The 22870-nt window shown below is 42.2% G+C and overlaps 1 protein-coding gene across 1 annotated transcript in view; it reads left to right on the top strand.

The window, feature by feature from the left end:
* LOC109873537 (netrin-G2-like) overlaps window positions 1–16068 on the top strand; it is a 159139-nt gene extending 143071 nt beyond the window's left edge. The window contains exons 7-8 of the mRNA XM_031809343.1: window positions 210–344; window positions 14713–16068. Coding sequence (XP_031665203.1) covers window positions 210–344; window positions 14713–14939 — 362 coding nt within the window. The 3' untranslated portion in view covers window positions 14940–16068. The remainder of the gene's footprint in view (window positions 1–209; window positions 345–14712) is intronic.
* Window positions 16069–22870: the final 6802 nt, after the last annotated feature.

Below are 22870 nucleotides of genomic sequence, written 5' to 3' on the forward strand. Positions count from 1 at the left end.
AGCACAAATGAGGCCCCATTAGCTCACCTGCCAGGCTATTGGCACACTGAGACTGGCACCGAATCAATACAGAGCAGAGAGAAAAGGAGAGAGAGAACGCAGGGAGAGAGTGTGTGTGTGCGTCTCATGCACTCACAAAATGAAATAAATATATTTTCTAACATGTCTTTTCTCTCGTTCTCGTCTCCCCCTCCCTCCTCTCTCACCAGAGTGTAACTGTAACCAGATGGGTTCTGTCCATGACCGGTGTAATGGGACAGGCTTCTGCCAGTGTAAAGATGGCACTACGGGGCCCAAGTGTGACGACTGTTTCCCTGGGTACTACTGGAAACAAGGCTGCTACTGTGAGTATACAGCGGGAGAAGGCCTTGGAGTGGGGGTGGGGGGTGGAGAGGAGTTTTTTTTTAGGTGCATCTATGTAAGTGCCCATGCTTGTATTAAATGAGAAATGTTGTAGGGAAAAAGTCACAGATATAGTGCCCTTTGTTCAGATGCAGAAACCTCTCTCCACACTCTGCCACTTGGTCTTTGTGTTATTCTTAGCATCCATATCTCCTTGCTTACCCATGGGACTGGTATCACGTTAGTAGCATCCCCTGTTCCTTTAATGGATGACCCTGTCACACCTTAACACAATTTTTGGGAGCCTCTTTCGCCATATGATATACCATACAGCAGCATTTCCCAAACTCGGTCCTAAGGACTCCAACGGGTGCACATTTAGGCTTTTCCCCGAGCACTACATAGCCAATTCAAATAATCAGCACATCGTCAAGAGTTTGGGTGAAGCTGCCATACAGTCAGCAGGGCCACGTCTCAAACACATATAGCCCCACCTACCTCTTTTTCCCTACAGGCTAGAATCAGAAGGAATTCCTCTTTACTGCAGTTGGTTAGTTAGCCAAATGTGTAAGTAGGACATAGTGGATCCCATATTTAGATTAAAGTGAGAGAGTAAAAGGCTAGGTATTTAGGTCGCTTTAAGAAATATGGCATGGAAGCACCATTGGGCCATATTTACTTTCTTCAGCAAGATGCACAGCAAGATCCAGAACAGAAAAGCTTAAGCATGCTTTTGTGTCATGCCCCACAAATCTTCACATCTCTGTCACACACGTGCATCCACGCACACACACACACATGCATGCATGCACACACACACATGCATGAGGCATGCACACATGCTGTGACAAACACACATACACGCTCTCTTGTACACATACTATGTTTTTAAGTCAACTATCTTGTACAATATAAAAACTACCAGAGTGTATTTCACCACCCTGTTTATAGCTTTTTAATGATGGTATGTTATAAGTGCACGAAGCAAGACCCAAATGCAGACACAGGAGGCAGATGGTAGAGCTCCGATATTTATTAAACCAGGTCAGAGTCCAAACAGTACCAGACGATAGGCAGGCTGGTAGTCAGAACAGGGAGAGTGGTCAGGCAGGCGGGTTCGGAGTCAGGACAGGCAAGGGTCGAAACCAGTAGGACTAGAAACAAACAGAGACTGGGAAAAATAGGAGCAAGTAAAAACGCTGGTTGACTTGGCAAACAAGATGAACTGGCACAGAGAGACAGAGAACACGGGGATATATACACCGGGGATAATAAGCGACACCTCGAGGGGGTGGAGACAGTCAGAAGGACAGGTGACCAGATCAGGGTGTGACATTATTCATTCAACCAATGATGTATAGGCAAATAAGAGTCTATATATGAGTCTTCTCAATCAATCAATGACAGTTTTTTGGTCGCGTACACAGATTTGCAGATGTTATTGCAGGTGTAGCAAAATGATTGTATATCGAGCTCCAACAGTGCAGTAATATATATAAATAAATAATTGTGTGTACCTCAGTAGTTATATAGGATGAGCCATGACTAGAATACAGTATATACAGTTGAAGTTGGAAGTTTACGTACATCTTAGCCAAATACATTTAAACTCAGTTTTTCACAATTCCTGACATTTAATCCAAGTAAAAATTCCCTGTCTTAGGTCAGTGAAATTTCCGAATAATAGTAGAGAGAGCGATTTATTTCAGCTTTTATTTCATTCATCACATTCCCAGTGGGTCAGAAGTTTGCACACACTCAATTAGTATTTGGTAGCATTGCCTTTAAATTGTTTAACTTGGGTCAAACGTTTCGGGTAGACTTCTACAAGCGTCCCACAATAAGTTGGGTGAATTTTGGCCCATTCCTCCTGACAGAGCTGGTGTAACTGAGTCAGGTTTGTAGGCCTCCTTGCTGAGCGACCTTTCAGGTTATGCTGATATAGAACTCCTTTTGCTGTGGTTATAGATACCTTTGTACCTGTTTTCCTCCAGCATCTTCACAAGGTCCTTTGCTGTTGTTCTGGGATTGATTTGCACTTTTCTCAGTACGTTCATCTCTAGGAGACAGAATGCATCTCCTTCCTGAGCAGTATGATGGCTATGTGGTCCCATGGTGTTTAACCTTGCGTACTATTGTTTGTACAGATGAATGTGGTACCTTCAGGCATTTGGAAATTGCTCCCAAGGATGCACCAGACTTGTGGAGGTCTACAAAAAAATGTCTGAGTTCTTGGCTTATTTCTTTTGATTTTCCCATGATGTCAAGCAAAGAGGCACTAAGTTTGAAGGTAGGCCTTGAAATACATCCACAGGTACACCTCCAATTGACTCAAATGATGTCAATTAGCCTATCAGAAGCTTCTAAAGCCATGACATTTTATGGAATTTTCCAAGCTGTTTAAAGGCAGTCAACTTAGTGTATGTGAACTTCTGACCCACTGGATTTGTGATACAGTGAAATATAAGTGAAATAATATGTCTGTTAACAATTGTTGGAAAAATGACTTGTGTCATGCACAATGTAACCGACTTGCCAAAACTATAGTTTGTTAACCTCTCTGGGATATGTGGGAGCTAGCGTCCCACCTGGCCTAAAGCAAAATGCAGAGCGCCAGATTCAAAAAAATAAATAACTTTCATTAAATCACACATGCAAGATAGCAAATTAAAGCTACACTTGTTGTGAATCAAATCAAATCAAATCAAATGTATTTATATAGCCCTTCGTACATCGGCTGATATCTCAAAGTGCTGTACAGAAACACAGCCTAAAACCCCAAACAGCAAGCAATGCAGGTGTAGAAGCACGGTGACCAGCATGGACCAGAATCCAGCCAACATGTCAAATTTCAAAAACGCTTTTCGGTGAAAGCAAACGATGCTATTATCTGAGGATAGCACCATAGTAAACAAAGAGAGAAAACATATTTCAACCCTGCAGGCGCAACACAAATATAGTTCATGCGTTACCTTTGGCGAGCTTCTTTTGTTGGCACTTAAAATATGTCCCATAAACATCACAAATGGTCCTTTTGTTCGATTAATTCCGTCGAAATATATCTAAAATGTCAATTTATTTGGCGCGTTTCATCCAGAAAAACACAGGTTCCAACTTGCTCAACGTGACAACAAAATATCTCGAAGTTACCTGTAAACTTTGCCAAAACATTTCAAGCTACTTTTGTAATACAACTTTAGGTATTTTTTAACGTAAATAATAGAGAAAATTGAAGACGGGATGATCAAAATTGAAATTGAAATTTGTGGAGTGGTTAATAAGGTATAGAGGGCAGCATTTTCACATTTGGATAAACAGCGTGCTCAATTTCAACTTCCTGCTACTCATGCCAAGAATATAAGATATGCGTATTATTAGGCCCTATACACCAGATTTAGAGTCATTTGGCCATTTTAGTTCTGAATGATACAAACCTTAAAAATCAAAATATATATGGGCTAAATTATGCGATAGGCAATTAATGATTTGAAAAAGTTGCAAAAAAGCTTGCGCTCTGTTCCTCGCCTCAGGCGGCACAGCTGTAATCTCATCATATTTTCACCCATCCAACTATTCAGACTATTCTCAGTTTTACTAATATGTCAAATTTGTTTAGATTTAAGAATAACAAACTCGAGGCCACGAGATTTCCCGCCGGTCCATTTTTCCAATTATGCCTGGTAGGCTACTTTGGTGTTATGGCGGAGCTGTGCTTAATATGAGCAGATGAGAAATAAAGACTTATTTGACTCCATGCATCAACCACTGTTTTAGGAGCATGCTCTCGCTGCACGACAGGTGATATACCGCCCTAACTCCATACGCCATGAGCTCTCCAACCCTGTTCCTGGAGCTACCCAGTGGTTCATTTTGGAAACCAAGTGAAATCTGGTTGGGAACATCGATAGTAACATGTTTTCGCAATGAAAAATATCACTAAACTGTTGACAGCCACTCTGCACGCTCGAGAAAGGAATAAAGGAGAGAGAGGAGATGGAAACACATGGTGGTGAGACATTCTGATTAGCTAAAGGATATGTGTCATCCAATTAATTATCTCTATTACTAAACTATTCAAAATCAAATACAAATTCGCAATAATTGTAGGCTAACTGTAAGCCACCCTGCACAATCAATGAACTAACAGTTCATTGATTGTTCTCTCCCAGACTCATGGATAGACATTTCAGCATTGTCTAGGGCTCTACGTTCTCTCCCAGACTCATGGATAGACATTTCAGCATTGTCTAGGGCTATACGTTCTCTCCCAGACTCATGGATAGACATTTCAGCATTGTCTAGGGCTATACGTTCTCTCTCAGACTCATGGATAGACATTTCAGCATTGTCTAGGGCTCTACGTTCTCTCCCAGACTCATGGATAGACATTTCAGCATTGTCTAGGGCTATACGTTCTCTCCCAGACTCGTGGATAGACATTTCAGCATTGTCTAGGGCTCTACGTTCTCTCCCAGACTCATGGATAGACATTTCAGCATTGTCTAGGGCTATACGTTCTCTCCCAGACTCATGGATAGACATTTCAGCATTGTCTAGGGCTATACGTTCTCTCCCAGACTCATGGATAGACATTTCAGCATTGTCTAGGGCTATACGTTCTCTCCCAGACTCATGGATAGCGTAGCATAATAATACAGTCCACACTCAAATACTATTAGGTCTACTCTAATTATTTAAGTTGAGTAGATGCTAGAGCGATTATGCACAAAAGACATCTTAAATCAGTTCTGTTTTATGTTTTACTGGCTTGCGTAATATGTGGTAGGCTATGTATTGTATAAGGAACCATCAGGGCCTCCTGAGTGGTGCAGTGGTCTAAGGCACTGCATCACAGTGCTGGCTGTGCTAGAGATGCTGTGTTCGAGTCTAGGCTCTGTTGCAGATGCACAATTGGCCCAGCGTCGTCCGGGTTAGGGGAGGGTTTGGCCAGCAGGGATGTCCCTGTCCCATTGCAGACTAGCGACTCCTGTGGCAGGCTGGGCACAGGGCACGCTGACACGGTCGCCAGGTGCACGGTGTTTCCTCCGACACCTTGGTGTGGCTGACTCCCGGGTTAAGTGGGTATTTTGTCAAGAAGCAGTGCGGCTTGGTCAGGTTGTGTTTCGGAGGACACACGGCTCTCGACCTTCGCCTCTCCCGAGTCCGTACGGGAGTTGCAGCGATGAGACAAGACTGTATAACTACCAATGGGATCAATAAGGAACTATCATAATTTTTACAGTTTTTTTGTCAGTCTTGGGCTCATAAGCCTATGCATATACATAAGCTCTAATATGCGAATGGGTGTTTTTAATTAATCAACTTAGAAAGCGCTGCCCATTCCGTTGTGTTAGGCTTTACAACAACATCCACAACAACCATGTTTTACACTGTTTCAACCTGCTGTTGAACTTCTTTCTTCAAAATGATCATCATATTTTCAGGATACTGTTTTGATAAGTGTTTCATGTAATTATCGATTTCATTTGCATTGATGTTAGAGTGGTTAGAGGGACAATAGGGCCCTGAGTACCAGGCCATTAGGACCTGATGGTCATTAGCAAGTTGAGTACTACCAAAGTATTCCAGAGTGCATAAAGGGAGATTACTGTGGAATTTTACTGTGGTCATGACTCATGACTGCCGGTGTGGCGGTAATAAGGTCACCACAACAGCCCTAGCCATAACATACACATTTCTCAACAACAGGTTGTGGTCAATAATATCAAAGGCTGCACTGAAATCTACCAGTACAGCTCCCATAATCGTACTAATATCAATACCAATCTACCAGTAATTTGTGTCAGTGCAGTACATGTTGAGTGCCCTTCTCTATACTATAAGAATGATAAAAGTATGTTGTTCATTTGTTAACAGAGAAAAAGCATTGTATTTGGTCAAACACCATGTTTTACAAAAGTTTACTAAGAGCTGGCAGCAAGCCAGAAAGCTGAGCGTCAGTATAGAGACAAAGTAGAGTCGTAATTCAACGGCTCAGACACGAGAAGTATGTGGCAGGGTCTACAGTCAATCACGGACTACAAAAGGAAAACCAGCCCTGTCGAGGACCACAATGTCTTGCTTCCAGACAAACTAAAACAACAACACAGTGCCACTGACACAGCCCACTACCAAAACCTGCGGGCTCTCCTCCACTGCAGCCAACGTGAGTAAAACATTTAAACGTGTTAACCCTCGCAAGGCTGCTGGCCCAGACGGCATCCCCAGCCGCATCCTCAGAGCATGAGCAGACCAGCTGCCTGGTGTGTTTACGGACATATTCAATCAATCCTTATCCCAGTCTGTTGTTCCCACATACTTCAAGAGGTCCACCATTGTTCCTGTTCCCAAGAAAGCGAAGGTAACTAAAGCTAAATGACTATTGCCCACGTAGCACTCACTTCCGTCATCATGAAGTGCTTTGAGAGACTCATGACTGCGTGGCCATGCACGCCTCCAACTCAATCATCAAGTTTGCAGACAACACTACAGTGGTAGGCTTGATTACCAACAACGACGAGACGGCCTACAGGGAGGAGGTGAGGGCCCTCGGAGTGTGGTGTCAGGAAAATAAACTCACACTCAATGTCAACAAAAGAAAGGAGATGATCGTGGACTTCAGGAAACAGCAAAGGGAACACCCCCCCTATCCACATCAACGGGACAGTAGTGGAGAAGGTGAAAAGTTTTAAGTTCCTCGGCTTACCCATCACGGACAAACTGAAATGGTCCACCCACACAGACAGCGTGGTGAAGAAGGCGTGCTGTATCACCGCCTGGTACGGCAACTGCAACCCACAACCGTAAGGCTCTCCAGAGGGTAGTCAGGTCTGCACAACGCATCACCGGGGGCAAACTACCTGCCCCCCAGGACACCTACACCACCCGATGTCACAGGAAGGCCAAAAAGATCATCAAGGACAACAACCGCCCGAGCAACTGCCTGTTCACCCCACTATCATCCAGAAGGTGAGGTCAGTACAGGTGCATCAAAGCGGGGACCAAGAGACTGAAAAACAGCTTCTATCTCAAGGCCATCACTGTTAAACAGCCATCACTACATTGAGTGGCTGCTGCCAACGTACTGACTCATCTCTAGCCACTTTAATAATGAAAAATTGATGTAATAAATGTATCACTAGCCACTTTAAACAATGCCACTTTATATAATGTTTACATACCCTACATTACTCATCTCATATGTATATACAGTGCCTTGCGAAAGTATTCGGCTCCCTTGAACTTTGCGACCTTTTGCCACATTTCAGGCTTCAAACATAAAGATATAAAACTGTATTTTTTTGTGAAGAATCAACAACAAGTGGGACACAATCATGAAGTGGAACGACATTTATTGGATATTTCAAACTTTTTTAACAAATCAAAAACTGTAAAATTGGGCGTGCAAAATTATTCTCAGACTGGGGCGAAGGTTCACCTGCCAACAGGACCACTACCTTAAGCACACAGCCAAGACAACACAGGGGTGGCTTTGGGACATGTCTCTGAATGTCCTTGAGTGGCCCAGCCAGAGCCCAGACTTAAACCTGATTGAACATCTCTGGAGAGACCTGAAAATAGCTGTGCAGCAACGCTTCCCATCCAACCTGACAGAGCTTAACAGGATCTGCAGAGAAGAATGGGAGAAACTCCCCAAATACAGGTGTGTCAAGCTTGTAGCATCATATCCAAGAAGACTCAAGGCTGTAATCACTGCCAAAGGTGCTTCAACAAAGTACAGAGTAAAGATTCTGAATACTTATGTAAATGTGATATTTATGTTTTGTATTTTTACTAAATTAACTAAAATATCTATTAAAAAAATGTTTTTGCTCTATCAATATGGGTTATTGTGTGTAGATTGATGAGGGGGAAAAATTGATCCATTTTAGAATAAGGCTGTAATGTAACGTGGTCGGCAGGATCCCCGGAGAGCAGCGGATCCAACCGCATCACGTGATCCAAACTGAAAAGGGTAGTAAAACAAACTTTTTCAATTTAACACTTTTTTCAGAGACTTTCAAAACTTTCCAAAACAACAAACCAAGCTCTCCCTCATTCATCATTCAACAGGAAGTTGTATTCGGCCAAGCACACAAAACACTGATACTGAAATAGGGAGAAATAGTCGGGACCGGTATGTTTGCAGTCACCATTCTATATACTTCCGGCCCGTCCTTGGACACTGTGCTATCTAACCTCCAAACGAGCTTCAATGCCATACAACACTCCTTCCTTGGCCTCCAACTGCTCTTAAACGCTAGTAAACCAAATGCATGCTTTTCAACCGTTCGCTGCCTGCACCCGCACGCCTGACCAGCATCACCACCCTGGATGGTTCCGACCTTGAATATGTGGACGTCTATAAGTACCTAGGTGTCTGGCTAGACTGTAAACTCTCCTTCCAGACTCATATCAAACATCTCCTATCGAAAATCAAATCAAGAGTCGGCTTTCTATTCCGCAACAAAGCCTCCTTCACTCACGCCGCCAAACTTACCCTAGTAAAACTGACTATCCTACCGATCCTCGACTTCGGCGATGTTATCTACAAAATTGCTTCCAACACTCTACTCAGCAAACTGGATGCAGTTTATCACAGTGCCATCCGTTTTGTCACTAAAGCACCTTATACCACCCACCACTGCGACTTGTATGCTCTAGTCGGCTGGCCCTCGCTACATATTCTTCACCATTCATCGCCAGACCCACTGGCTCCAGGTCATCTACAAGTCCATGCTAGATAAAGCTCCGCCTTATCTCAGTTCACTGGTCACGATGGCAACACCCATCCGTAGCACGCGCTCCAGCAGGTGTATCTCACTGATCATCCCTAAAGCCAACACCTCATTTGGCCGCCTTTCGTTCCAGTTCTCTGCTGCCTGTGACTGGAACGAATTGCAAAAATCGCTGAAGTTGGAGACTTTTATCTCCCTCACCAACTTCAAACATCTGCTATCTGAGCAGTTAACCGATCGCTGCAGCTGTACATAGTCTATCGGTAAATAGCCCACCCATTTTTACCTACCTCATCCCCATACTGTTTTTATTTATTTACTTTTCTGCTCTTTTGCACACCAATATCTCTACCTGTACATGACCATCTGATCATTTATCACTCCAGTGTTATTAATCTGTAAAATTGTAATTATTCGCCTACCTCCTCATGCCTTTTGCACACAATGTATATAGACTCCCCTTTTTTTTCTACTGTGTTATTGACTTGTTAATTGTTTACTCCATGTGTAACTCTGTGTTGTCTGTTCACACTGCTATGCTTTATCTTGGCCAGGTCGCAGTTGCAAATGAGAACTTGTTCTCAACTAGCCTACCTGGTTAAATAAAGGAGAAATACATTTTTAAAAATTAAAAAGTCTGAAAAAGGTGAAGGAGATGAGGAGTGGGGCTGCTGAAGTTTTTTTTTCGACAACTGGATTGGCTTCGTGTTTACGTGAAACATCGTCAGACATACACCAATATGCCAGATACGGTATGTACTCATGTCATGCAGCCGACTCCTTTTGTACAGTGTGTGTGTGTTTGTGAACTTATGTTTAGCAGACCTAGTTAGAACATGTGTATTCAGCTCTTTTCTGGATGGGAGAAATTGTGAGTGGAAAATATTCAGTGCCTGTGTTGTTATCATAATGATTAGCAGGGCTAGTTCAAACATTTGACACACAGGCACCATGGTGTGTGCTAATTAGATTGAGATGTTTTTTAAATCAAATATTTTGAGCATTTTAACTCAAAAGGAGATGTTTTAAGATGTAATTGCAATATATTCTAATGTATTTGCCATCTGCTTGTAGGTGTTGGAAGGGGGTGGTGTTTTGGACAGTTTATCAATCCCCTCCCGGCCATTTTCCCCAACGCCCAGGCCCCTCTACGCAACACCCAGGCCCTTCTCACCAACACCCATCCCACCATCCAGGCACACCCTTGCTCTCTGCCCTGCAACTCCATCAACCTCAAACCCATCTCCCTGATCCAGCTCCAGTGGCAGGAAGAGGAAGACAGCTGAAGATCGTTTGGTCACTGACATTATACTACGGGTGGATGAGTTAAAGGGCTCCCGAGTGGCGCAGCTGTATCTCAGTGCTAGAGGTGTCACTACAGACACCCTGGTTTGTATCCAGGCCCAGCGTTGTCTGGGTTTGGCCAGTGTAAATATTAAATATATATATAAAGAAACTGCAGGTCCAGCAAAGGGTCCACCCCTCCCATTGGTCTATTCCTTCTGATCATACCTCCCATTTGTCAGGGACATGACAATGTACTTCACAGGACCATCAATCAGTACTGTGTCTCGAGTGAGATCTCCGTCTCACCCCAAAAACTGGTGTGTGTACTTATTTCTTATTCACTGGGGTGGAGGGGTATGTTTTTCTATATTTACTCATGCACATGTTAATGTGGTAAATTACTTGTGTTTTCTTTGTTTTTTTCTCTTATTTCCCCTTTCATCACATTTCACCTGTGTATTACTCTTATGATTGTAAATATCTAAAAGGTCTGCAAATGTTTTTGTCTTGTTATTTTTACGTTTTGTATGGTTATTTTTTCAAACCAGGCAACTCAAAGCAACTTTCGAAAACAATGTTTTTGTTCGTTTCTAGCTTGTTAGCTAGCTAGCTAATGTTAAGTTAGCTGGCTAGCCAGTTCAAATAATGACCTCATATAGCTGACAACTTCTTCACTTTAATTTGTCTTCATTATTACAGGAAAAACTCACAAGATTATTATTTACAAGTTAATGGTGAGCCAATTACAGAGAATAGCTTTCTGAGAATTTTAGGATGTGGATACGTTGGCCTAACTTTATATCCTAATTTCACTTGGATGCAGTTCATGTTCTTCACATTACCGTCTCTGGTAAACACATACTATATCAAATCAACGTTTATTTGTATGCACAGGATCTAGTGTAGTGAAATGATTACTTGCATAGTGGAGTCTTTTGCTTAAACATGCAGCTAACTAGCTAGCTAAACAATGAACCATAATCCCAACTCATAACGTTACTACCCTGCATGAATCTGCAGGTAGCTAAACAACCAGGTTCAATTTACAAATAATATTACTACACCGATCATACACATAGCCAGCCAGCCAGCTAACATTAGCTAGCTAACAGTACGCAACAATATCTTGAAATTAAAATGACTTTTTTAGAAGCATATGATATCTGAAAATGTAGCTAGCTAGACTATCTTACCTGTATACATGTATGGACGCATCTCCCTCTCTGTCACGGATGCCATGGTTTCCCTTAGTTTGAAGATGTAATCCACAGACATGTGTTTTATACAACAGCCCTACTTTCTACGAAATAGCAACATTAGCACAGATAGCTTGGAATCTAGACCGTAGGCAATGGCATTGCCAAACAACGCTACTGCCACCTTCTGGTTTGGAGTATTTTAACTATAAAAATATACTGTAGAAATATTTTTATATATTTTTATTTAAATCAATGAATGTCAAGTTCCGTTACAGTGTGTTCTCTTTTTGACACCCTCTGCATATTTGCAATCAAACGCTAGAATTTTCTCCATCTCCTTAGCTATCATACTCAAATTCCACAGGGCATTCCACTGATTTCAAAACTCGGTCCTCCAGAAAGTGGAGAGCAACATTTTTGCAGTTCTACTACATCTATCAAAAAAGCAGCGGTAGAAAGGATTTACCTACACATATTGACCAGCGTATGTTATAGACAAAAGTGTGTTACATGGCAGACCAATCCGAACTCATCCCTCGGCATTTCCAGGCCATCATGGCTAGCGGGAAGGTTCTTGTCTTTTCCCGTGGCTAAACCAACTAGGCTTGTAATTTCGCAATTGTATTCGTAATTTACAGATGGCAAACAAGTTTGTTATTAAGGCACATGAAAGTTCACATGTTCCAGAAGGTATTTCTGCCAAAAAGTGCATTACAAGGTTTACGTTCAAATGCACAACATACCTGAAATGAGTCACACATATGGGCTCGGTGTTTGGATCCTCGGCAAGCACTCTGGCATTGGTAGCGAAAGCTGGCCTGCAATGACTTGGGAGCTGAACATAGTTTATGAGAAGATTCCCGCATCTCCCTCCCGACCATATGCTCGTATGTCGATCATCGTGAAGCGGGACTTACGTCGTAGACTGCCATCAGGACCATACAGAAAAGTCATTGTAGTAGTAGTACTCGTTGCTAGAGTTTGCTAGAGCTCAGATCCTAATATGTTTTCCGTCGACTGCTCCTGCACAAAACAGATAATTGCAACAATCCCCAAACTCTCTTGTGATTTCTGCCCATTTTGCCACAGAGGGATAAGCAACAAAATCCTAGCTATTTAGCTAGTATTTGTAAACCAAAAGGCATATAACACCAGATCCGGAAGTTCAAATGGCGTCCCTAGCTACAGTCAAAGAGTGCCTTGGAACCTCTTGCTTGGTAACCTACTCTGGCACCCCAAGACCTCTAGTGGATAAGCACTACACAAGGCAGAATTCCTCTCTGGGTGGAACTCAACAACAAAATTTGGACAAAAGTGCGCGATGCCCCAAAAATACTGCCTCCGCCCTTGCACATCCACGCACATTGATCGGCTGAGTGGTGCTTGCAGCCTCCTTTAAAGTGACTAAGGTTCCGGGCAGGGTACTGGGCGTAGGCCGTTTAGTGATGACTGATAAACGGCTTCTATTTCAGACCATCAGACTGTTAAATCGTTCTCTCTGTCCCAGCTTTGATGCACCTGTACTGTCTCTGCCTTTAAGATGGTAGCAGGGTGAACAGGCTGTGGCTCGGGTGGCTGAGGTCCTTGATGATCTTCTTCGCCTTCCTGTGACATCGGGTGTAGATGTCCTGAAGTGCTGGCAGTGTGCCCCCAGTGATGCGTTGCTGTACCAGGTGGTGATACAACCCGACATCATTATTTTGATGGTGGTGCATCTGTAGAAGTTTGTGAGGGTCTAAGTGGCCAAGCCAAATTTCTTCAGCCTCCTGCGGTTGAAGAGGCGCTGTTGCGCTTTCTTCACCACACTATCGGTGTGGAAGGACCATTTCAAGTCCTCAATGATGTGCATGCCGAGGAACTTTAAGCTTTTGACCCTCTCCACTGCAGTCCCATCGGTGGGGGCGGGTTCTCTCTGCTGTCTCCTGTAGTCCACGATCAGCTCCTTTGATTTGTTGATGTTGAGGGAAAGGTTGTTTTTCTGGCACCACTCCGCCAGGGCTCTCCCTCTCTGTAGACTGTCTTGTCGTTGTTGGTAATCAGACCTACCACTGTTATGTGGTCAGAAAACCTGATGTTTGAGTTGGAGATGTGCATAGCCACGCAGTCATGGGTGAACAGGGAGTACAGGATGGGTCTGAGCACACTCCCTTGTGGGGCCCCCGCGTTGAGGATCAGCGTGGTAGAAGTGTTGTTTCCTACCTTCAACACCCGGGGTCGGTCCATCAGGAAGTTTAGGACTCAGTTGCACAGGGCAGAGTTCAGACCCAGGGCCCTGGGCTTAGTGATGAGCTTGGAGAGCACTATGATGTTGAAGACTGAGCGTTGTCAATGGATCTAGTCACTTTAATAATGCCATTTTAATACTGTTAACATATCTTGCATTACTCATCTCATATGTATATACTGTATTATATACTATATATTGTATCTTAGCCTATGCCGCTCTGACATTGCTCATCCATATATTTGATTTGATTTGATTTGTTGGGGCGGTATACAAATTGTAGTGTGTCTAGGTTGTCAAATAAGGTGATATGATAGCCTCTTAAGGCACTTCATGATGACAGAAGTGAGTGCTACAATAGCCATTTAATTCAGTTACCTTCGCTTTCTTGGGTGGACATGTTGAACCAAGTTGGAATTAAAAATAGCAACATTGACTTAAAAATGTATGAATTGATTAAAAAGAGACATTCAACTGACCCAGAGAAAATGCTTGGGAAAAACAGAAAAGAAAGAAGTGTTACTGGTTGGAGAATTCATATTTTTTTCCCTTTTTTCTTCCTTCCCCCTCTCTTTTTATCTTTACTTTTAATTGCTCCCTTCTCACTCCATCCCTCTTTCCTATCTTGTTGTTTCTGTGGCAAAACTTGTCCTCTCATCTTCCACCTCATCGCTCTCACCTTCTATCCTACTACTCTCCTTCTCTTTGCTCCCCATCCTCATTTTATCTTTCATGAAACTGTTGTTTTGCCACTTACAACTCTTCTTTCTTCCTTTCTCCTTCCGTAACCCCCTTTCTCTGCATGTACCGTTCCTCTCGCTTTTTTCTTCTTCCTCCCTCTCTACCTTCATCCACACCTTCTCTCTCTACCACGTCCTTCTCCTTCCTCTCTTCTGCCCGCCCCCCCCTCTCTCTCCTACAGCTAATGTGTGTGACGAGGAGCTGCTCCTGTGCCAGAATGGTGGGACGTGCTCCCAGAACCAGAAGTGTATCTGTCCTCCAGAGTTTAAGGGTGTGCTGTGCCAACAGTCCCGCTGCGAGGGGGGCAAGGCCTGCAACACCGCCTCCACCCTCCACCTCCTGGCCCTCGTCCCCCTACTGCTCTGCGTCCTGCTACCACACCTTTTGGCCACATTAACTGCACACTGAGTCACCTGCTGCCTCCTCAAATACTGTTGTGTGTGTGGGCAACCCCAGAGAGGGAAGAGTAGGAAAGGCCTGCTAGCTGGCCAAGGACCCTATGAACACACACAAACATCACAAGACTGTTACTGACTCGGGGAACCCCCCCTGTTGTGAAAGTAAAATGAGACTTCAGAGGAAGACTGAGGAAAATCAAGACAACCAACCCACTGTCTCTCCCTTTATACGAGAGACCTGGAGAAATCGCATACCAAAAAGCATTATTATTACTATTAAATGAGCAAATGAGAACACTTTAAATCATTACTGTTCACTATGAAGAAGAAGGGAGGGAGGAAATGGGAACACTTTAAATCATTACTGTTCACTATGAAGAAGAAGGGAGGGAGGAAATGAGAACACTTTAAATCATTACTGTTCACTATGAAGAAGAAGGGAGGGAGGAAATGAGAACACTTTAAATCATTACTGTTCACTATGAAGAAGAAGGGAGGGAGGAAATGGCTGATGTAAAACAATGACGTTTCCTTTGTCTTTATTGATTTGAGTTAATGCACCCCACTTCTCTTGAGACACTGCACTTACTGCTGCAGAAAGAAAGACAGGGATTGTTTGACTAGACATGAGCAGGGAGCTAGAGGGAGGGGGAGGACTAGGTCGTGATTCGCTGCTGAGGACTACTTAGAATATTAACCAGGTTCCACGACTTCGACTCGAAAACAGACTTGTTTTGACCTTTTTCTGCTGCAGTTTTTTTATTTCAGCATCTTTTTCTGTCATTAATGTATCTTATGTGCCCACCGACAGACTGAGATGATACATTTAATTATTACAATATCCATATCCAGAGGGTTATCAATATTAAGATTTTAGTCACTATTACGGTCGTTATAGGAATGAGTGTTGCCACCGTTTAGCTAGATTTAATCTTCACACAGAATTCAGGAATAAAACAATCTAATTTACCAACAGTCTAAAAAGAGAGAGAAAGGGGGAGAAAGTATCAATATTATAAGTCATTATTTGAATATTCTTTGTGGAGATTCTTTTTGTTTAGTTATAATACATAAACTATTCCAGAGGAGCATTTTATTACACTGTAAGCTTTACAGTAAATGTGAATTATTTACCTGTGCTTGTACTTTATTGATTCAATTCATTCTTTCAAGAGAAAAAAATTTGTCACTACCAACCAAAACTCTCAATTGTCTACTCCAGATTGGAACTGTCTGGATTGCTGAAAAGTGGGGGGAAAAGACAACCTCATTCATTGGTATTTGATTTCATTTAGGTCTGACATGTTTTATGCAAATGGTAAAAGAACTGACATGAAGAGTGACGCCAACAACTGAATCTGTCAAACCACTATGAGATTCACTCATAACGACAGACAATCCCAATGCACATGAGAATACAATCATAAAAAAGTTGAACAAAAATTGCACCATAATGTCCAGACAAACATTTTCCCCCGTAAGGTTCTGACAAGTGTTCTCCTTGTAGAAATAGACTTACTAGAATGTAAAAAGCGCCCAGACCACTATTTTTATTTCTATGGTTCTCCCAAAGTGAAACCCCAGGCTTACGGGGTCATGTTAATGACACCCTAGGCACTGTGTTGCATCTTTTACTAAGCTTTTGTAAAAGACGTAATAATATTTTTTTTTTTTCAGTGAAAGAGTAGTACCTGGCTTTGTAGTCACTGACATTTTGAATAAATAGAGAACTACAGGAGAAATGCACCATTACTCCATGACAAAAGCACTCCAGCACTCCACAAAGCATACCTGGGAGGAATGCAAAAAAGGTGGTGGGTGTCCGCAGGGAATAAAAAGAAAAGACAAAGCCATTCAGCCGGTGGTAAAATAAAAATCATTAGGTATTCTAGTCTATTCTGTCTGTAAGGCATCTCTATTCTGGGATCCATTTCAGAAGAAGTCCAAAGTGTTAAAATTAAGGGCAAAGTGGAGGTGTAAGTAAGGAGTGAATTGAGAAGTGTGGGGGGGGGGGATCCTCACAGAATAATCTGGGTGCAGATCAGAGATCTCAAGGTAGGAGTTGTCCTGGCTGAACAGCACAGAAATAGGATGAAATTATCCTAGATCAATAAACTGAAGTGTTCGGTGGATGAAAACTATGACCTTACTTAGGCGCAACCAGTAGCAGTGTGTGGGTAAAATCCCAGAAGAAGCAGATTCATGGGAAAAAAGCCATATTACAACCTGTGTTGTGAGAACTCTGTTGTTTGCTCTTTAACTTGTTAGTTCATATGCCTTGCCACCGTGATATATGCCGCGTTCAAAACAACTGGGAACCCAACATCTGTCCGGTGGAATCCACAAAGCATATTGTATGTAACAGTTTCATGACCTACATCATGATCAATAATTTCGGACATATTGTATGTAACAGTTTCATGACCTACATCATGATCAATAATTTCGGACATATTGTATGTAACAGTTTCATGACCTACATCATGATCAATAATTTCGGACATATTGTATGTAACAGTTTCATGACCTACATCAAAAAATCAAAATCAATAATTTTGGACATACAAAACAAGTATTGATTTAGAACACCGGAGGGTTACAAGGAAAACAGGAGCGGCCTCCACTACTTCAGCACCATTTCAACTTCAACATCAAATCACCTATGTTTACTCTAAGACAGTGACAATTAAAAGACTCCAAAAACAATTTAGTTCAATCAACATCAGTTAAACATGATGTAGCTGTCCATGGTACTGATTTATGTGTGTGTATGTAAGTAGATAAAACATGTTGATGCACCTGACATGTAGAGAAACGCCAACGCCATACTCTCTTTCATGTTGCCGAAACAGTCGATGAGTCTGTCATACAGTACACTTTTAGTTTTTGTTGTTCTAGTCTACCTGGCTAAAATGCTTGCTCACGGGCCTCCCGAATGGTGCAGCGATTTAAGGCAGTGCATCGCAGTGCTTGAGGCATCACTACTGACCCGGGTCACGATCACAGGCTGTGCCACAGCTGGCCACGACCGGAAGACCCATGAGGTGGCGCACAATCAGCCCAGCGTTGTCCGGTTTAGGGTAGGGTTTGGCCGGCCGAGATGTCCTTGTTCTATTGCACTCTAGCGACTCCTTGTGGCGGGCCGGGTGCATGCACGCTGACTTCGGTCACCAGTTGTACAGTGTTTCCTCAGACACATTGGTTTCCGGGTTAAGCGAGCATTGTGTCAAGAAGCAGTGCGGCTTGGCAGGGTCATGTTTCGGAGGACGCATGGCTCTCGACTTTCGCTTCCAAGTTCATACGGGAGTTGCAGCGATGGGACAAGACTAACTACCAATTGGGAAGAAAAAGGGGTAAAAACGTACAAAAAATAAAACAATTAAATAAAGAATTCTTGCTCACTTCCTTCGCTGGGCAATGATTAGCCAGCTGGTTAACATTAGCCTCGTACATCTAGCTACATATTAAACGTCCATCCTCTCAGGCCAGAGGCACAATGTATGAATTTATTGTTGGAGCAGAATCTCCGTTATAATCATTAGCCAGTAAAACCACAAGTCCATATCCCTATCTCCGTCCATGGCTAATTTAGGAAAGGGCCCATTTTAACTAACTAGCTAGCCACAAGAGGACAACAACACAACGAGATGCAACAATTCAAGTTTTTTTCTGTCAATGACGTGTGGCTTGTGATGTGATTGGTGTGAAGCCAAATCCAAACTGTCAAATGCTCGCTGGCTTCAATGCTACGGGCGGCAACACTATCATACTCTTTTTGACCAGACAGCATCAGATAGATGCGCTTCACAAACAAAGGGGCGGTGTTTATGGTTGATTATGGTTGTGTGTGTGTGTGTATTGTCTCACAATCCTACTGCCAAAAGGACCAAACATACAGACAACAAGTAAAGTACATTAAAATATAATTTTAACGTACTTTACTGGCTCTCCGTGCGCTTGGTCCTTTTGGCGCTGGGAATGTGAGACAATACAGTGCATGTGGAAAATATTTGGGCCCTTTCACTTTTTCCACATGTTGTTACATTACAGCCTTGTTCTAAAATTGATAAAATTCTATCTACACACAATACCCCACATTTTCAGAAATGTTTGCAAATGCATAAAACATTTTTTTTTTTACGAAATATTGCATTTACATAAGTATTCAGACCCTTTCCTCATTACTTTGTTGAAGCACCTTTGGCAGCGATTTAAAGCCTCGAGTCTTGTTGGGTATGACGCTACAAGCTTGGCTTGGCTGTGTTTGGCGAGTTTATTTTATTTTTCCCTGCAGATCCTCTCAAACTCTGTGATGTTGGGGTGGCAGGGTAGCCTAGTGGTTAGAGTGTTGGAACAGTAACTGGAAGGTTGCAAGTTCAAATCCCTGAGCTGACAAGGTACAAATCTGTCATTCTGCCCCTGAACAGGTGGTTAACCCACTGTTCCTAGGCCGTCATTGAAAATAAGAATTTGTTCTTAACTGAATTGACTAGTTGGATGGGGAGTGTCACTGCACAGCTATTTTCAGGTCTCCAGAGATGTTCCAGAGAGGCTCTGGCTGGGCCACTCTGAGACACCTGTGTTGTCTTGGCTTAGGGACATTGTCATGTTGAAAAGTGAACCTTTGAGGTCCTGAGCGCTCTAGAGCAGGTTTTATGTACTATGTACTTTGCTCCGTTCATCTTTGCCTCGATCCTGACTAGTCTCCCTGCCGCTGAAAAACATCCCCACAGCTGTGAAGATGTCCACCAACGTAGATGGTGCCAGACGTGATGCTTGGCATTGAGGCCAAATAGGTTTTGGTTTCATCAGACCAGAGAATTCTGTTTCTCGTGGTCTGAGAGTCCTTTTGGTGCCTTTTGGTAAACTCCAAGCGGGCTGTCATGTGCCTTTTACTGAGGAGTGGCTTCCATCTAGCGAGACTACCATAAAGGATAATCAACAGAAACAGGATGAACCTGAGCTCAATTTCAAGTCTCATATCATATTTACTTATGTAAATAAGGTTTTTCTGTTAGATTTTTTACATACATTTGCAAACATTTCTAAAACGTTGTTTTCACTTCGTCATTATGGGGCATTGTGATGTCATTATGGGGCATTGTGATGTCATTATGGGGCATTGTGATGTCATTATGGGGCATTGTGTGTAGATCGATGAGGGAAAACATGTATTTAATCCATTTTAGAATAAGGCTTTAACGTAACAAAATGTGGAAAAGGTCAAGGGGTATAAACACTCCGTATGCACTGTACTGTATATACACAGTATAATGACATAAACTTTTCAAAGCACTAGTAATGAGTTCAGTTTTATATCACCTGAAGCATGTGCAGAACCATGTTAACACTTGCACGAGCTTGGCAAGTATGCATGCATCTTGTGCATGTATTTTCATATTGTGTGCATGCTTCAGGTGATCAGCGCTTTGAAAAGGGAATTATACTTCCCCGTGTAATTATACTTCCCCGTGTAATTATACTTCCCCGTGTAATTATACTTCCCCGTGTAATTATACTTCCCCGTGGATACAGTGAGTAATTATACTTCCCCGTGTAATTATACTTCCCCGTGTAATTATACTTCCCCGTGTAATTATACTTCCCCGTGGATACAGTGAGCTCCGCTGTTGTTTGATCTCTGTATTCCAACACTTTAGATTTGAAATTATACAATGACTATGAGGTTAATGTGCAGACTTTAATTTCAGGTGAATCATTTCGAAATTACAGCACTTTTTGTACATAGTCCCCCCCCCCCCCCCATTTTAGGGGACCAAAAGTAATTGGGACAAATGCACTTGTGTATTAAAGTAGTCAAAAAGTTTAGTATTCCTAACACGCAATGATGACATCAATCTTTCAGATTATTCTGTGCCCAATAGAAATGAATGGTAAATAATGTATGATCATTTTGGAGTCACTCATTGTAAATAAGAATAGACTATTTTCGAAACACTTCTACATTAATGTGGATGCTGCCGTGATTACAGATAGTCCTGAATTAACCGTGAAAAATTATGACTGAGAAAGTTTGATGTCATACCCCCAAAAAATGTTAACATCCCCTGTTATTGTAATGTTGAGAGGTTAGTGTGTCTTGGTGCTATGATATTTGTACGTCTGTAACCTTCTCACTCATTATTCACGATTCTTTCAGGACTATCCAGAATCATGGTAGCATCCACATGAATGTAGAATTGTTCAGAAACATATTCTATGCTTATTTACATATTCTATGCTTATTTAAAAGTGACTCCAAAATTATCATACATTATTTATCATTCATTTCAAATTGGACACAAAATAATCTGAAACAACCAAAACAAGAAGCAAATGCACCCAACAAGTTTGTGGATTCACATTCGGGCTTTTCGAGGTCATGAGGGGAAACTTTCCTGATTAAAATGCTAATTTCTTCCCAATGTAGAACTCTGTGCAATTAAACGTCTGGTTTCCAGGTAACTAGGAAGACTGACTTGGTAGGCAACCAGTGCAGTTCTATTTGGTGCAGAATGGTAACGAGAAATAACAAAGTAAAAATAATAAATAGAAGGGAAAATACAAAGGCATGCAAGCCGGAAAGAAAAGTATTCAAACAAGCGAGGGAAGGCCCTCCAGGCTCTTCTTATTTGGCATATTGGTGATCGCACAATTCAATGTGCATCTCTCCACATACGGTGCGGGATGGAAACAGGATTCCCAAAAACAGAACAAACTACCAACAAAAAAATCTAAAGATAAACTGAACAACTTTTCTGTCAAAAAAAATCGAACTAATCTGACACCTACACAGGCTCAAGGGGAACCTGGGAGGGCGGGTCTTCTGGCGCCAGTACCCCTTGCAAGTCTTCAGATGTAAAATCCTGAAGTCCCAAGAACTTTTCTGCCGCAGCCACAATATGTCCAGTTTCTTAGACTTCTTTGAGACTTGTGCCATAGTGGGGCAAAGAACGCCACAAAATATTTTTAACTTCTCTAGGGTAGGGGGCACTATTTTCACCTCAGGATGAAAAGCATGCCCAAAGTTAACTGCCTGCTACTCAGGCCCAGAAGCTGGGATATGCATATAATTGGTAGATTTGGATAGACAACACTCTAACACTGTTAAAATAATGTCTGTGAGTTTAACAGAACTGATTCTGATTCTGCAGGCAAAATCCTGAGAAAAATCCATCCAGGAAGTAGGATTTGTTTTATTTTTGTAGTTTTCTATTCAATACCATTACAGTATCCATTGACTTAGGACTCAAATTGTAGTTCCTATGCCTTCCACTAGACGTCAACCGTCTTTAGAAATTGTTTCAGGCTTTTATTCTCAAAAATGAGGGAGTAAGACCAGTCAATGACTGGACACTAAAGTATAATTTTTTGTCTGCCTGTTTTGACTGCGTTTGAGCCTGTGGATTACTGAAGAAGACGTGCAAACAAAACTGAGGTTTTTGGATATAAAGAGAGGCTTTATCGAACATTTATTGAGTAAATGAATGTCTTCTGAGTGCAACCATATGAAGATCAAAGGTAAGTGATTAACTTTATCTCTATTTCTGACTTGTGTAACTCTTCTATTTGGTTACTGTTTGTAATGATTTGTCTGCTGGGCGATGTTCTCAGATAATCGCATGGTAAGCTTTCGCCGTAAAGCCTTTTGAAATCTGACACCGTGGTTGGATTCACAAGAAGTTCATCTTTAAACCTATGTATAACTCTTGTATGTTTTCTGAATTTTTATAATCAGCATTTCTGTTTTTGAATTTAGCGCTCTGCAATTTCACTGGATGTTGGTCAGGTGGGACGCTACTGCCCCATGTACCCTTTTAACACACAGGGTATATTTTGACTGGAAGCAAACATTTATTATAGGCTTTGGTGCATCCACTACCATATCTACTAGCATCACTTGTTCTCTCAATTCTTTTAATTGCCTAGGAGATTTGATTG

Source organism: Oncorhynchus kisutch, linkage group LG29 (assembly GCF_002021735.2).
Source record: "Oncorhynchus kisutch isolate 150728-3 linkage group LG29, Okis_V2, whole genome shotgun sequence".
In the NCBI taxonomy this organism is placed as follows: Eukaryota; Metazoa; Chordata; class Actinopteri; order Salmoniformes; family Salmonidae; genus Oncorhynchus; species Oncorhynchus kisutch.